The 15,974-nt window shown below is 58.8% G+C and overlaps 1 protein-coding gene across 7 annotated transcripts in view; it reads right to left on the minus strand.

Moving 5' to 3' along the window:
- Positions 1-15,974, minus strand: part of WDR20 (WD repeat domain 20) — a 66,219-nt gene that overhangs the window by 1,347 nt on the left and 48,898 nt on the right. For 4 of the 7 annotated variants that reach the window (XM_049612114.1, XM_049612111.1, XM_049612113.1 and 1 more), the window contains one exon: positions 9,232-10,491. The exons of 2 other annotated variants lie outside the window; for them this stretch is intronic. In XM_049612114.1, coding sequence (XP_049468071.1) covers positions 9,232-10,491 — 1,260 coding nt within the window. Of the gene's footprint in view, positions 1-9,231; positions 10,492-15,974 lie in introns of those variants that run through there. One more of the 7 variants, XM_049612118.1, reaches the window with a different exon arrangement.

The following is a 15,974-nucleotide window of genomic DNA, read 5'->3' on the forward strand; positions in this document are numbered from 1 at the left end:
TGGACAGAGAAGGATCTGGGCCACGGGTGGGGAGGCCCAGAACGCGGCCCACACCCGCGCTGTGTCGGCTCGGGGAACAGGGTGTAGGAGGTGGTGTGTGTGCCACGGGGCGGCCCCTCCCGGCAGGTGGCAGGCCTCTGGCACTCCACGTGTGAGCGGGGCCGCCGCCGAGAGCTAACAACCGTGGGCGTGGATGCGCGTGTGCTCATCACGGAGTTCCGTCACGGGCTGGCGGGTGACCGTCACGGAGAAGTTTCAGGTCACAAGAGGGCAACGCTGAAGCTACGGCTTTTCAGCTCTGTGAACACACGCTTACGCTGCCCCCAAAATGCTTCCGTCCGTGACTCGTGGACCCAGGACGAGCCTTGAACTCCACGCAAATCGCGGCTGTGTTTTCACCCACTGCACTTGTGCGGACACCCCGGGGCCGCGCCCACACCTGGCCGGAGGGAAGCCGGGCAAGTCGCTGGCCCCCCCCACTCACGCCTCGTTTCTTCAGACTGCCCCCCCCCCCCGTGACTCCGGACACGATCAGGAAGCCAAGGGCCAACGGGTGTGACAACCGAGCCCCGCGCAGGGCGTCCGGGAGCACAAGCCTGGTCTGACGCGCCCCCCTTGTTTCCCGCTCACGCCCATCAAGGGGCCGCGGGACAGACGGCTCAGCACACCCGACCTCGGGCCGCCTCCCAGCCTCCACGGAGCGGCGGGGGGGGGGGGGGCCGGCAAGGCCCGACGCCCTCTCGGTGGCGACGTGAGGAAACCTTTAAGATGAGGATGCACCGCCTCCCTCGTCAAGGTTTCAGGTGATTCCGACTAACAAAGTGGTTTCCGGGAGCTACGGGGTGTCCTGGACAGCTTGTCAAGTCTACAAAATAAAGACCTCGCTTTTCTCTCCAAACCAGAGAAAAGTACTCCGCTCCTCCCGCCAACGGGAGAACCACGATCCCGTCTGGGGACAGAGCCGCACACCCTGCTCAGCGGTGGCTGCACTTAAATACCAAGGACACTCTGAGAAAGGCACCCCCCACACACACACACACATTAGGGAAGGTGGTATCTCTAGACCGGCCTTGTCCAACACAAGGTCAAGGCAAGCCACGTGTGAAATTTTAAATTCTAGTAGCACATTTAACAAGTGAGAAAAAGGTGAAACAATATATTTAACCTAATATATCCCATGTTATTTCAACACAGAATCGATTTAAAAATTACGAATGACGGACTTGACGTTATTTTTTTCCCACAAAGCCTTTGAGGCGGACGCTGTAGCACATCTCCGGCCCGGCCCCGTTCCCGGTGCTCTGTGGCCACAGGTGGCCCTGGACGACAGGCTGTGGTGCCGAGCGCGGGCCTGGCCGCCCCAACACCACCCCCTCCACCACCCGCCCCACGCCTTAGCCTCTCTCCGGTTGTGGGTGTGCAGTTCCCGTGGAGGGCGGGTGGTAAGGCACGGAGGTGGCCGGGGGCCCCGGCTTCCTGGGCCTGACGTCAGCAGGGACACGGCGCCTCCACTGGCTGACCATCTCCTCTCCCCCGAGATGCCGCCTCGTCCTTGGGGCCCGGCAGGGAGGCCCGCTCTCCTCTCCTCCTAGGCGACACACACACATTCTCCGGCTTCCGTTGGCCGAAGCCTCAACCCCACAGGAATGACCCCCTGCGGCCCCGCTGTCCGAGAGGCCCAGGCTCGAAACAGACCGTGAAGGTTAGCTAAGCGAGCGACCACCCCAACGCCACCCCCCCCAACGCCACCCCTCCTCACAACAACCCTCTACTGCCACATGTCCAGGGAGCTGCAGGGTCCGGATAACAGGGTTATTAGCCCTTCCGATGTCAACCCTGGTGAACGAGTCTTTAATAACGGACACGGTGCAGCAGTGCGCGCCAGGGACCCACCCCCAGGGTGCCGCCCCTCGGGTACCGAGCTGGCGAGCAGCCCGGGATGCCAGGCCCGGCTGTGGGTGAGAGACCCGAGGGCTCCCTGGAGCCCTCAACCACAGCAAAGGGAGAAGGGACAGAATGGCGGAAGCAGGACCACCGGCGGGCCACCCGGGCCCCGCCCAGGGAGCCCCGAACCCCGGGGTGCAGGTGCTTGTGGTGTGCGGGTGAGGGTCCGTGACGTTCCTCGGAGGGCGCGAGGGCGCGTCTGACACAGGCAGCGGGCGAGGGCCGGGTCTCGCCACCGGCAGCGGGAGGTCAGTGGGACGCAGACCCACACCCGTTCGCCTCCTACAGATGGAACTCGCTTTGCCGTGATGGACAGCAGAGGCACCGGGGAAAGACTGCCGCTCAAACAAAAATTCAATGTCCAGCTCACCTTCTCCCTGTACGCCGTGCTTTAGTTTAAAGGTTACTGGGGGACAAAGAGAAAGATGGAGAACACACACAGGCCCCCAACAGAGACCAGACCACTCTCAGGAGGGAGGCCAGCTGCCATTGTCACGTAAGAACAGTTGGGGGCACATCCCGGGGGGGGGGGGCCTCCCCGGACCCGCCATCCGTGGCAGACGCACAGTGGCCCTGCCGCCCGGTCTGCCTGCTCCCGAGGCCGGCTTGCACTTCACTGTGTCCTCACTGGTTATTTTCACGGGGAGGGGACAGCAAAGACCAGGCCCGGTTTAGAGACAGCCGTGCCCGTCTGGCCTGCCCGACGACTTTGCCGAGTCGGTGTCCTCAGCGGTGTGGGGACCGGTTTCACGAACAGCAAGTCTGCCCCGGCCCAGACCCCGCGAATCTGCCTAACACCCTATCAGGCCCCAGGAAGGAAGAGGTTACTGGAATAGTGACAATCCGGAGTCTAATATTTACTAGGCTGTCCCGCCGTCACCAGACTTGCCGTTTTATTGCCGCTAGAGATCTCACTCAAAAATTAAGCGAGGAGATACTCCAGCTCTTGGTCACACAGAGACTAAGAGGCAGATGCCATTTGTAAATTGATGTCCTTCTACAGATGGCACGGGCACAGTGAGAAATCTCAGCAGGCTAACTTCTTCCAGAACGCCCGAGCCACACACCCCTCTTGCCTGACCCTCCACGAGACCCTCACGGCTCGCATGACCCAAGCGCTGCATGAAGAGCCCGTGGAAGCCTGGCGGAGCCGAAGCCCCAGACCGCACGGCCAGGGTCAGGGGTGGGCACAGCACAGCCCTGGTTCCCCGCGAGGGTGACTCCCCCACAACGCCCCCCCCCCCGGGCCCCTCGTGGCCCCCGACCCACTGCTCACTTTGGGCCTGGGGCCTTGGCTCCTGCTGGGCAGTAAACAGACCCTGTCCCTGTGGTAGCCTTGACCTGCCCAACGACAGGTCACATCGGGGGTGACAATTTCCCCCAGGGAGACCACTCGGCCTGATGCCTTAAGAGAAACTCACCCGGAGAAAATGATGCTCTTTTCAGACATCCGGGCAAAAGGCTTTCTTGGGGCACAAGCATGTCAGGGCAGCTCAGAACTTTGCCTGGGGAGAAAGCACCCCCTTCCTATGGCAGGAGGAGGGGACGCTCTCGTGTGCCCTAGAAGTGCCTCTGGCTGGAGTCGCTTCAAGAGGGTCCCAGCCACGCTGGCCCCCACCCAGAGCGAGATGCTGGTCTGGAGGCCACCAGCACTCAAGGAGGGGAGGGGACGGGGCGCCTCCAGAGGCTCTGTCCCTTGCAGGAGACCACGGGTCCACAGTCAACGGTTTCTTCCGACAGGCAGACACGGGAGGATGGAGTATTTTTTCAAGGCACAAACTATTTTTAAAAGATTAAAATGTTGTGTGTGTCTTTCTCAACTTGCTGTCAACCTCGCAGCGTTGAGGGCCGAAAATCTACTCCCCGCTAAGGGAAAAACACGCCGTTGCTGTGGCGGGCGATCAGGTCGGCCGCTGTGAGGGCGGACGAGCGACAGGCTCTTCTGCGCTGGCAGCTCAGCGTGAGGCCAAGTGCACGACACTTCGCGCCGGGCGCTCGGGAGGACGGCACCGTCAGAGGGTTCGGGGTCCAGCCCCCGGAGCAGGCGGAGAGGCAGCCCGGAGGGAGCTCCAGGCCCGAACGTCTCCTGTCAAGGAGCAGCCCCGGGGCCAGACCAGGTGACCTCCCACAGCCTCCGGGGCCCTTGCAGATCCATCCAGGCTGGAGTCCGGCCTCGAGGGGCTCAGGGCCAGAGAGAGGCCGGGGTGCAGCTGGGGGAGGACACCTCCCTGCAGGACGAGGCGAACCGCTGACTCTCCCCACCCCACGTGGGCCGGGCGTCTCCGGAAGGACAGCTCCACGGCGGCCACGAGGCCTCGGGCGGGCCATGTGAGACGAGGAGGAAGAAAGACGAGGACAGCCCGGGACAGGAGCTCCTCCAGGAGCCGGCCCGCCTCGGTGCCCCCAGCTACTGGCCAGGGGACCCAACGGGACGCCCGACGCCGAGCCGCTGGCGGCCCAGGCCGCCCCCTCACGCGTCCGCGCCGTCGCCGAGGAGTCCGTCGCGGCCTCACCCGGCGCGGCCGAGGAGTCCGTCGGCAGCCCTCGCCCAGACGGGACAGTCGGCACCCCTGCCGCTCGGAGCTGTCAGTCTCCAGTCACGAGGACGCGGAACTGGGCGGAAGCGTGGGAACTCCCGTGGCTGTTGGCGCTCTCGACGTGAACAAGCACCGAGAAGCTTCCTTCTCCGGCCAGCTGGGACCGCCGTACAGCCTCGCTGTGGAAGCGACCACTGGAAACTGTCTACGCGTCCGGTGTTGGCACGCGTTTACGGACAGAGGGCCCCCGAGCGCCTGGGGACACGCGTGGGCAGGGAGGCACTGGCCGCGACGGGGACGAGGGAACAGCTAAGACCCAAGACAGTGCCACACAAACACTGTTTTCTTAACATGAGAAATCACCGATACTGCCATGAAAGCCTCATTAATTACTGTAACAGTTAAGAACTTCCCAGCATGTCATGTTAGGAAGGCTCTTCATCAAATTTATTTGTCAAGAAGTTAGATGAAAACGTAAAAAAGGACACACGTTTCACTTCTGATTTTCATTAAACGTAAATAATCATACAATTTTATACGATGCCACCTAACACAGCAGTCCTTAATAAACTTAGGTATACAGAAATAAAAAACGCAGGAAATTCTTCCTTTACCCTTCGAGAGGCAGCAGCTCGAGTGTCACCGAGGTACCAGGGGGACTGTCCCCTCCACAGGGTGGGGAGAGGGTGCATTTTCTTACGGCTCAGAACCTGGGCTCTGAACCCAAGTGCTTTTCAACCCAAGCCCTGGACCCCGTTCTCTAGCCTGCCATCGGCGCTCGCGGGCCATCGCCGGGCTCACGGCGCTGAGCCCCCTGACGACCCGAACCCATGACAGTCCCAAGCAGCCCCGTGCGACAGGCGTGCTGATGGGGGGCCTCGCCGATCGGTCCCTGATGTGTCCCCAGGACGGCTGACGCTGCCAGGTTACTTATCAAGCCCACCACACGCACGTGGAGGCTCCCTGCTGAGGGAGGACACCCCGACAGTGGGCACAGCCCCTCAACGGGACAGTGGCTCAGAGGCCAGGAGGGGCGGGGCAGTGCCGGGGCCTCGGACAGGCTGGCCTCGGACAGGCTGGCCTCGGCCGGGCCCTCGGGCGCAGAGCGGGACGCTGCGTTCGCGCCTCCCTCCCGGAAGAGCCCAGGGAACTCTGCCGCTAGGTCTTTCTCGGGTTCCCTCCCCGGCCCTCCCTGACCCTTAGGCTTTCCCCCCTCACCCCCTGAGCTTCCCCAACAAAGAACCGAACGTCTCCCTCCCAAGGCGAGAGGGGAGCCCCGTACACGGTGCAGACGTCTGACCGAGCGGCTCCACCGATTTCTGCACAAACTCAGTACCTGACGAGGGTCTTAACGATTCAGTGGAGGAACCGGGGGTGCGGCTGCCCGGCTACCCGCCAGCTGGGACTCGGGTCCCCCGGGACGTGTGTGCAGGCCCGCAGACAGGTGGAGCCTCGAGGCGCTTCGCTCCTGTGGCCCCTGAAGAGCTGACTCCCCTTTCCCGTCAGAGGCGCGGACGCTCAGTTCCGGGCAATGGCGACAGAACATTTCAAAAACGCCAGAAGCTTCAATCAGCACACGAGACAAAATTAGGATTCTTTACCACTATTTAAGTGAATGTAGAACCCTAAGTTACTGATTGTTTTTCAGGAGTCTGCCCACTGCCTCTTACACACATGCTTTTAGAAGAAGGCGGCGTTTTCCAAAGGCTTCTCTCTCCAGCCCTCGAAGGGATTTTAACCCCCCTGCCCCTGAGTAAGGGAGGATCTCAGAGAAGGGCTGGGGTGGCCGGGGGGCTCGGAAGCCACAGCACGGCAGGCTGGAGAGAGGCGAGCCGGGGCAGGGCAGGCAGAAAGGACCACGCACGGTAGGAAAGCTGTGCTGGCCAAGCAGTAACGGCCTTCTCTTGCCAAAAGCTGTTCTATTCCAGAAGTTGGGTTACAAAAGATATTCTTGCTCAGGATAACGTTTAAGCAAAAACACCTGAAACAGTTTCAGTGAGGAAGCTCCAAGTTTGGTGCGGAAACTACAAAATCACCCCAGGGCCACCGTGGAAGCAGCTTGGCCCTGGGCCCTACACACCTGAGATCAGGACCCCGGTGGCCCCCCTCCCCGCACCCCACAGCTGCAGGAGTCATCATGGGAAGCCAGTCTAAGGGAGGCCCGCCCCTCCAAGCGCCCCCTCCGCCAGCGGCCAGCGGCCAGCAGCTCTACTCCTGCTCCTCCGGATTGCAGGAAAGGGTGTGGGTGTCACAAGAGCGGGCCATGCGGTGCCCCCCAGCTCCTGACACCCAGCAGGTCCCCGGAGAGGGGACCCCAGAAACTGGAAGAACAAGATTGTGACCAAGCCCCAAATCCCAAACTGTGACAGGACCATGGTCTTTAACACTGGGGGGGGGGGGGGGGGTTGGGGAGAGAAACACCATGGGCTCCTATTAGCACATGTCGAGGCCTGATTTTAAGGAAACCATACTCTCCTCCTCTTGCCTCTCCTGCCCCCGACTCCCACCGACAGACTCCGCCCGGGTCGCCCAGCAGTGCCCCCGGAGCCGTCCCTCCCTTACCGCAGCCCGTGCAGCTAAGGGTGCCAGGGGGTGAAAGGGATCAGAGAGCGCCCGGTCCCCAGAAAGCGCACCCATCATGCCTTTGGAGCGATGCCCTCAGAACCAGGTCAGCATAAGCTTCCCCACGAAGGCTACTTACCTGGGACCGGCCGCTCGTTACCTGGGCCAAATACAAGTCCTGAATTTTGAAACCGCATACTCAATGCCTCAGAAGCATTTGAAATGAAATCTCGAAAACGACGTAAAACTGCACCTGGAGTGCTGGCTACGAATCTCTCCATCCAACAGCCTGATTTCGCTTCCAAAGTTGAAACCGTCCCCAAGGCCGGCTGACTTTGCTAACCTTAGGTCAGTTAACATTTAGGAACAGAGGACCGTATCTTACAAGCCAACGGGACACGAACATATACCCGGGGACACGACGCACAAACGGCAGGGGCGAGATGCCCCCGGCAGGCCAGCAGGCTTCTCGCGGGGCAGAGCACTGCCATCGGTAACAGAAACCCCTCGCATTCAAGGGGCAGGGTGGGTAGAGCGGATGGCCCCAGCGGGAGGCGCGGGGGGAGGCAAGCAGGCCCGGGAAGCGGGGGCCCGGGGAAGGTGGGGACGGGCTGCGGGAGGAGCACACAGAGCCGCTGCTCCGGCACCAGAGCTGGGCGCTGCAGGGACAGGAAAGCCCCCCGGTGTCTGCTTCGCTGAATCGCAGCCACTACTCAACTCGTGTCAACGAGCAGCATCTCTAGGCTTCATCACAAAGGTATGCAACACAGAAAACAAGCCGAAACGACCAAAATAAGTTAACAAACAAGATAACCGCCGTCTTGAACCCAAGACACGCAGCTCAAAGAACCGGGTCCTCCAGGTGAAACTGGAACTTGCAACTCCTCACACAGGTGATCGGGACCACGGGCGTGAGAACCCGAGACTGAAGCGCCCCGGCAGAAGCAGCTCGGGGTCCCCCGGAGGGAGCTCCCACGGCCGCTCCCACGGCTCCCGAGCAGCCACGAGGCCACCAGGGCCAGGGGTGAGGCCCTCCGGCAGGAAGCCACTGAGGACAGAGCCCAAGCGGAGCCACGACAGCCGTCCAGTAAGAAGAGAAGGGGGCAACCTGCACCTGCGCCCCCCCCCACTCTGGGCGGGAAAACAAAACCCAGACCAGCGCCCCCTCTGGAAGCGCCTGGAATCTTCACAAAACGGGGCTGCGGAGTCCGTCCCGGGCCACGGTCGTGCCTTTTTGACCAAAAAACATCGTCAAACAACAACAACAAAACCCACACACACACGAGAAAACAAAAAAACAAAACAAAACAAAAAAAACACAAAAGAAACCAAAACCGCCTTTCCCTTGTTGGAAAAAAAACATAAGCAAAACGCATCCAACGTGAAGGGTCTCGGCTTCTGTGGCAACAGGCACTTCTGACCACCGCTGCTGGCGCCCTCGGCCCACGGTCCCCGGGACAGCCAGGCTCGGAGGAGTGTGGGGTTTTGTTTAGTGCACAGATTCTCAATCAAAGTGCTACAAACTGCTTCTTTGAAAAAAGATGTTTATTAATAAACAATTTTAATTGTCATAAAATGACTAAAATGGGTTTTAAAAATTAAGGCTCTTCTCTTTCTGTGGATTGCCAGAACAATGTAAAAATAATATCAATCAACCCTGCTGAATGCTTTGTTCCTAAAGTTAAATTTCATAGATTCCTAAACATTTTATGATTAAGATAAAAACTGGCCTATAAATGACAATTAATGGCCGCCCATACTGAACACACACTCCGATCAGGTGTACAACATTCTAATTGAGTAGTTAAGCAAAAATATTCCAGTTAAAGCAGAAATTTTAATTTTAGCATTGAAAGTCATTGTTCCCCACACGGTCATGATTTTCCTAAAATCGAAGTCGTCTAATACAGGAACGCTAACCTTGGGACTCTATATATTCCCAGGAGGGTGACTGACTTGGCTGGCAATTAGTTTGATTATATTTTTTTAAACGTTCTAAGTTGAATTATCAAATGATTCAGAATTACATGGCATGCAGTATCCAAAATTATGGCTCTGATGCATTTAGATTTACATTAAGAGTACGAAGTGCCATTCACATTCATTGTACACCCCACCCTCCCGCAAGAAAAAAATCACTACCTATTCGAGTTCTAGATCTGGTGCAGCATTAAGGATTAAAACTTACCACTTTACCAGGCCTTCCCCATGTGCAAATAAATCCCTCCTGACAAGCAGTGACTAGACAGTCTTCAAGAAAAATTAACACAGTCAGTCTTTCGTGTGCTATCTTTTTACAGATGAGCGGCTCTAACAAGGGAACGTCTTCCATCCGAGGACACAGGGGCGTCCCCAGGGTTTTAGCGGGGTCCGTTTTGGTTTTAGTAACCAGGTTCAGTTTGTCGCTGCTCTTGCTGGAAATGTGTCCCATGCTATGGTTTCGCTTGTGGTCTTTCTCGTGGTGCCTGTCCTTCCGGTCGTGCAGGGAGAGCGTCGCGAATTTGCTGACCCCGGAAGCGATGGCCCCGTCGGCCACGCCGCTCTTGCTGCCGGCGCTGGAGGCGGTGGAATGCGGGAGGCTGTTGGAGCGGGGCAGGGGCGGGGGCGCGGAGTTGCCGGGCGTCGTGACGCTGTTCCCGGTGCTGCCGGCGGGAGGGCTCGTGGCGTTCATGACGTTCGTGTGTGTCCTTGCTCTCGAGAGCGGCTGGTGGGGGAAAAGGATGTCTTCCGTGAGGTCCCAGAGGCAGAGCTGTGTGTCCTGGCCCACGGAGCCGAACCGGTACGTGACGCTGACGGGGCGGCTCTCGGCAGAGTTCCGTTTCGACAGCCTGGACTGCGTGCTATTGGCTCGATCTCTGCCGAAATGGAGGAGGTCCTGGAAGTCCTCGTCGCTGCCACTAAACTCCATGGGGTCGCTCTCTTCCACGCTAGTGGTATAGGGGTCAAACGCCACAACACTGACCCAGGATTTGTGCCCGTGGCCTCTAGCTATCACTCGGCAGTCTACGAAAGACCAGACCGTCACCAGGTCGTCCTCGCCCCCCGTCACGATGTACTTGCCGTCCGGGCTCCAGCACACACACAGCAGGCCCCCGAAGTAGCTCTTCATCGTGCCGTGCAACTCCACCGAGTCGAAGTTGAACACCCGCAGGAACCCGTCCTGGCTCACGCACGCCAAGAACTTGCCGTCTGGGGAGAAAGCAAACTCGTTGAGGGCCCCCTCGCCCACCGTCCACTTAAGGAGAGGGTTCCTCGTGGATTTGCTCTTGCAAGTGTGCACGGCGAAGCTCTCGCCCTGCTTCAGAAGCTGGTAGTGGGGGGCTGTGGTACCACAAGTGTGCTCCACATTATACAAGTACATGTTCCCACTGGCGTGGGCTACTAGGAAAAGGCTTTCCGAACCGGGAACCCATTTGACACAGGTTACGCGTGACTTGTCTATTAGTCTCTGTGAAGACAAAGGAGAACAAGTTATCACAATGGAGAAGCCTTAACGGTCTACTTTTCCAGCAAGAAACGTGTCTGCTTCTCGGTGAGAAGGGAAGTCCGTCCAGGCACTGCACTCTCTATCCCGCGGTCGGCCAAGCCAGCGAAGAGCATCTGGGCCCCTTGTAGAATTACTCTCTAGAATCGCGCTTGGGCGTCAGGCCACTGGGTTTCGCGGAGGGAGGCAGTCATTGGACACACACTGTCGGGAGCCTACTCTGAGCCACACACTGTACCAGGCGCTGGGACGCACTGGCCACAGGGCCGGCCCCCGGGCCACGTTCGTTTCTTAGGCTAGGAGCGTCTGGATCTGTGATTCCCGGCACCTACACACAGCACCCTCTCCACGAAGACCCCGGGGAAAATCTCGCGGTCCTCACAGCGGGGAGCGCTACGCCTCCTGGCCCCTCTGCGTCTCACGGTGGTGTAAGTCATTGCTGACTGCCCCTGCCCCTGCCCCCCTGCTGCGGCCGCTCCAGGGCGGGCAGTCCCTGTGCAGCCGCTGGCAACAGCACACGGGACGTCAACGCACACTTCCTGGGCTCCACCTCAGCCCTGGCTTCACTGAAACTTCCTCACTCCCAGTCGCTGTCCCGTGTGCATCTTTATAAGTACTTCCTCCAAATCTTCTCTGGAACAAGGTGGTGTTTAAAGAAACAAACGGACGATTGATTCAGGAGTATGTGCCTGCCCACTGCCACTCTGCTCCGTGCTAATTTCTGCTCCACTGACCAGCCGTTCCTTTAAAAAGCACACATCGGGAGTCCGGCCTTTAAAACCAGAGAACAAAAGGCCAGAGTAAAAACCACCCCAAGGCACAAGAAGCGCGCGCTGCCCGGCTGGCGAACCTGGCCGCGGGGCGCCCGGTCCCCGATCACATCACCAGAAACCATCCACCGGTGCCTAGGACTCCCACGTTTGTGGACACTCCTCCTGCCAAACATTCCCGGCACCCGTCTCCCCGGGAGCCCGGCAGACCCCGGTGAGTGGAACGTACCGCTTCACCCAGCGGCCGGGACTCCCAGCCCGAGCCTCAGGGCCGCCGACGCAAACCGCCCTCCCTCCCCCGCCATCCGCCTGGCGCGCACCTCCCGCGTGCGCAGCCTCTTACAGAAAATCACAGAACGTGAGATAACCTGTTGGCTTCACAGAAGAGATGAATGAACCCTGCAAGCTGCTACAGATTACCGGACCACACAAGGGGAGAGGAGGGAGGCCTGGCCCTGCACAGCACGCGGGGCCCGGGGGGTCGGGCAGGGGTCACCGAGCGGCAGGTGACGCCGCTTACTGCCCCGGTGTCGGAGCTGCAGGACGGCCCGGCCGGCCCCCTTAATTGACACAGACGCACAAGCTGGCCTTGGGGACACAGCCGACGTTCTCATCCCTCTTTCCCTTCCTACCCGCCCCCAAAAGGCACCTGACCTACTCCGACGCGGGCAACCTAAAAGCCCAGCGACCACTCTGGCAGGGTCTCCCTCAGGCCTTCACTGCTTCTCCACAAGAGGTTCCAGAGGTGACTTCGGGGCCTTCCCCACCCATCGGACCCTGCTGTACCCACCGGGCCCAGGCTGCCCCAGCAGGCCTCAGGCCGCCGTGGCCCTCGGCCCCTGGGGTGGCGGCCCGGTCAGGCGGTCGGGGGCTGCAACGCCGACGCGGGCTGGCGGCCGGGCGGCCGGGCCGCCGTCCTTCCCCCGACCCCACGGCTCTCGGTTCCTGCACCTCACGCATCACCACAACCAGATCGCGGTCCTGCCAGCACAACACCTCTGCCGCTCTCTCCTGTGTGGAAATTTTTAAGGACAGACTTAAAAACTTCCAGCACTGTGCTTAGGAGAACATTTCGTGTGCCGCTTAAAGAGACACACCAAAAATAATTCGTGAGAATTCCAACTCGTCATACTGTCCAACAAACGTGAGGCGTGAAGGGAGATAGTTCCAGCACTACGGTTACAGCAAAGGTTCCTGGGAGGACAGAACCCACTTAGAGCTCTCATTCCCGACTGAAAAGGGGCACGGAGATGACTGCCAGCAGATCTGTGGGCGCACCTGACGGACAAACCGCGGAGCCTCCACTCTGCGCCCGCCGGGGCGTCTGGGCACACACGGGTCCGCCCCGGCACCTGCGAGTCCGGCCCAGCAGCGCAGGCGACCGCGAACCGCGACAGGCCAAGGCCCCCGGCGCCAGCTCGAAGGCGCAAGGGGCGCTCCCTAGCAGGTCACGGGCTCAAGCGTGGGGAAAGCACGGGCCTCGAGGGGCGGTCCCCGGGTCTCCTCCAGGTCTGGGGCACGCCGGACAGCGGTGCCGACTTCCCACTGGAGGATCTCCTCTGCGTGCCGGGCACCGGTAAGGAAGGGGCTCTGCACACACGCTCTTTCACCTCAAAATGACCCTGCAAGCTCAGCTTTTGCTTTGTTTGAATAGGTGACACATTCGCAGTGCACACGGAAGTCTGCCGGAGAAAGCCTTACTCACGTCCCCCTCCTCCATTCCAGAGCACCTGTCCCCAAGTCACTGTTACTAAGCTCCCTGCTTCTTTCTCCAGAGCGTCTCCGTCCACGGACAAGGCCGATGTGGATGTGCTCAGTACCGTGTCTGTCCATCTGTCTGTGCTGGTACAAAGACGGCTTCCGGGGCGCCTGGGTGGCTCGGTCGGTTAAGCGTCCAACTTCAGCTCAGGTCACGATCTCGCGGTTTGTGGGTTCGAGCCCCACGTCGGGCTCCGTGTTGACAGCTGGGAGCCTGGAGCCCGCTTCCGATTCCGTGTCTCCCTCTCTCTCTGCCCCTCCCCCACACATGCTCTGTCTCTCTCAAAAATAAACATTAAAAAAATTTAAAAAGGACAGCGTCCTTGTTCCGTCCTACAGCTGCAGAGTATTCAATGATACGGCTGCACTGACAGACGTGCGTGTCGCAGTGGATGACCCCGCATACATGGCAGTTTTCACGGGTATGCGCATACATGCGGGGTGAACCCCAGTAAAACAGCTGGGTCAAAAGGTATATACATCTATGATTTTCACAGATACTGCCAAATAGCCTTCCACGGAGGACAGAACCCTGTATTTTCATCAGCAATGTAAGAGCACCATTTCCCCACAGAAAGGCGGATGTTCTCCCCAGACTGCCCACCGGGAGACAGAGGCGCACAGAGGTCAGGTAACCTCCCTGCCGTCCCATTCACTCGCCCACTCACACGTTCATTCGCTCGCTCGTTCACTCACTCATTCATTCACCACCCTCTTCTTCACTGAACGCATTCATGCCGGGCACGGACACAGCGCCAATTAAAACAGACGGACATTCCTTCCTGTGTGGCATTTACGTCCGAGTGGGAGGGGAAGACCGTGAGACCCGCGAGATCTGATGGTGCCGAGTGCTGTGGAGAAAAACAGAGCAAGGAGAGGAGACACGGTGCCGATGGGGAGGAAGTCACAATGACTTCCATTTCCGGCAGGAGCAGGAGGACCTGGCGGGACTCTGTCCGGCGGTGAGGGCTGGCTGCAGGCTGCCAGGTGCCGTGGGAGACTGGGAGCAGGGACAGGCAGCGAACCCAGCCCCGGGCATCCGAGGGAAAGAAGGGAACCAGGGCAGGTTGGACAGACCGGGCAGGGTGGGGTGCCGTCTCCCGTGCCACCCACAGGCATCGACTAAGGCTAGGGCCAACGCCCGCCGGTGCCCAGAAACAGGACACGAACCCACCTGGGACGCACAGCCGGGGAGGGAGGCACACTCTAGGCCTAGCTAGAGGAGTCCCTGAATTTAAACAGCTCTGGTTATTATTTGGTTTGGGTTTAACAAAAAAGGAAGAGAAGAGAAAGCATTTTACTCCTTTTTTTCAATTAAGAAACAAATACCTGGAACGTTTTATTCGATAAATACAAAGAACAAAGCCCGGTCGCTACACCGTAAAGGTGTGTTTTTGCTCCTGAAAATGTCTAGTGAAAAAGGGAAAGAATTTTAGCGCTCCATGTTAAGGAACGGGACTACCCTGTTGGATTCTCCAGTATCGATGGGGCCCTGATCTGGACACGCACAGGGAAGAAACCCCTCAGTAGAAGCCGGGCCCTTCTGAAGAGTTCCTGAGCACAGTTGGGGCAAGAAGGACCACATGGAGAGCGGCTCGGGACGGAGCAGTCCGGGTCAGTCTGGGGACATGAGTGGCACCTGTTTTGGCTGGAGCCCTGAGCTGCAGGGAATGAGGTCTGCAACTGGAACCAGGGCTCAGGATGGTGAAGTCTCAGGCTAAGGGGCTTTGGGCCATGACCTTAAAGCCCTGAGAGCTTGAAGTGTGTCTGAAGTGAGATGTGCTATGTGTGTAAAATAGACACTGGGTTCTGAAAACTTGAAAAACTATGGAAACTATCTCATTCGTAATTTCATATTGCATAATGTTGAAATAATATTTGGACTATACAGAGAAAATAAAATCTGAATTTCACCTATTTTTAACTTATTTAACGTGCTACTAGAAAATAGAAGATTGAATCTGTGGCTCACAATGTGTTTCTACTGACATTGAGGCTTCAAGACAGCGAGGAAGTGAAGGCTTCTGAAGAGGAAAGCAATGGGATAAAGAGAAACTGTCCCACTGTCCCTGGCAGAAGGCACAGCATGGAAGAGGGGGGGGGCGGGGCGGGAGAGAGAAACCAGTTAGGAGGCTGTGACAACTGTGTGTGGACAAAAAGGTCTTGAACTGGATGGTGGCAGCATGGCAAGATGGGCTGTTTAACAATGGACTAGGCTGGAGGCAGCAGGAGGTACGGGGAGAAGCGGGTATGACTGCTGCTGGGCTTGGAGCCTGAGCGACTGGGCCACAAAAATAAGGATGGGATTGGGGTCACGCTGGGAGAAATCAAAGTGTCCCCATCCAGTGGGCAAGGAAGACCAGGAAAGCAGCTGAGAACAGGCAGAGCCGCATCTGTGGCATCCCAGGATCCCCAAGGAAGGATCCCCAAGCACGGAGGAAGAGGAGAGGGTGACGCTCTGCAAAAAACCCACTTCTGCAGGACAAAAGCAGAAGGAAAATCAGAGAAATGAAGGAAATCAGAGAGGAAGGGGCTGGTGCTGAGTGGCTGCCCCAGGCCAGGAGCTCAGCAGAACCACAATGTTCCACCATCATGTGACAAAGTCTCTGAGGTTGGCTCTATCTACACACCAGGAAGGGAGGCTCGGAAGGAGGCCGTGACTCCAGCAGGGCCCACGCAGGCAGAGCAGGAGCAGGGAGGCTTCCTTAGAGAACACGGGGAGTTCTGAGTCTGAGGGACCAGGGAGAGGAGTAGGCGGGATCCAGAGGAAAGCCCCCCGCTCCCAGACTGCAGAGGAGAAGCCCAGGGGACACTGGCAAGTGGCAGAGGAAAAAGAGTGGAGGAGAGTGTAAGCCCCATTCCAGCACACCAGCAGAGGGAGGATGGAGCGAGGCAGGTGTTCGGGGAGGGGGCCGAGGG

This window comes from Panthera uncia (assembly GCF_023721935.1).
Source record: "Panthera uncia isolate 11264 chromosome B3 unlocalized genomic scaffold, Puncia_PCG_1.0 HiC_scaffold_1, whole genome shotgun sequence".
Lineage (NCBI taxonomy): Eukaryota > Metazoa > Chordata > Mammalia > Carnivora > Felidae > Panthera > Panthera uncia.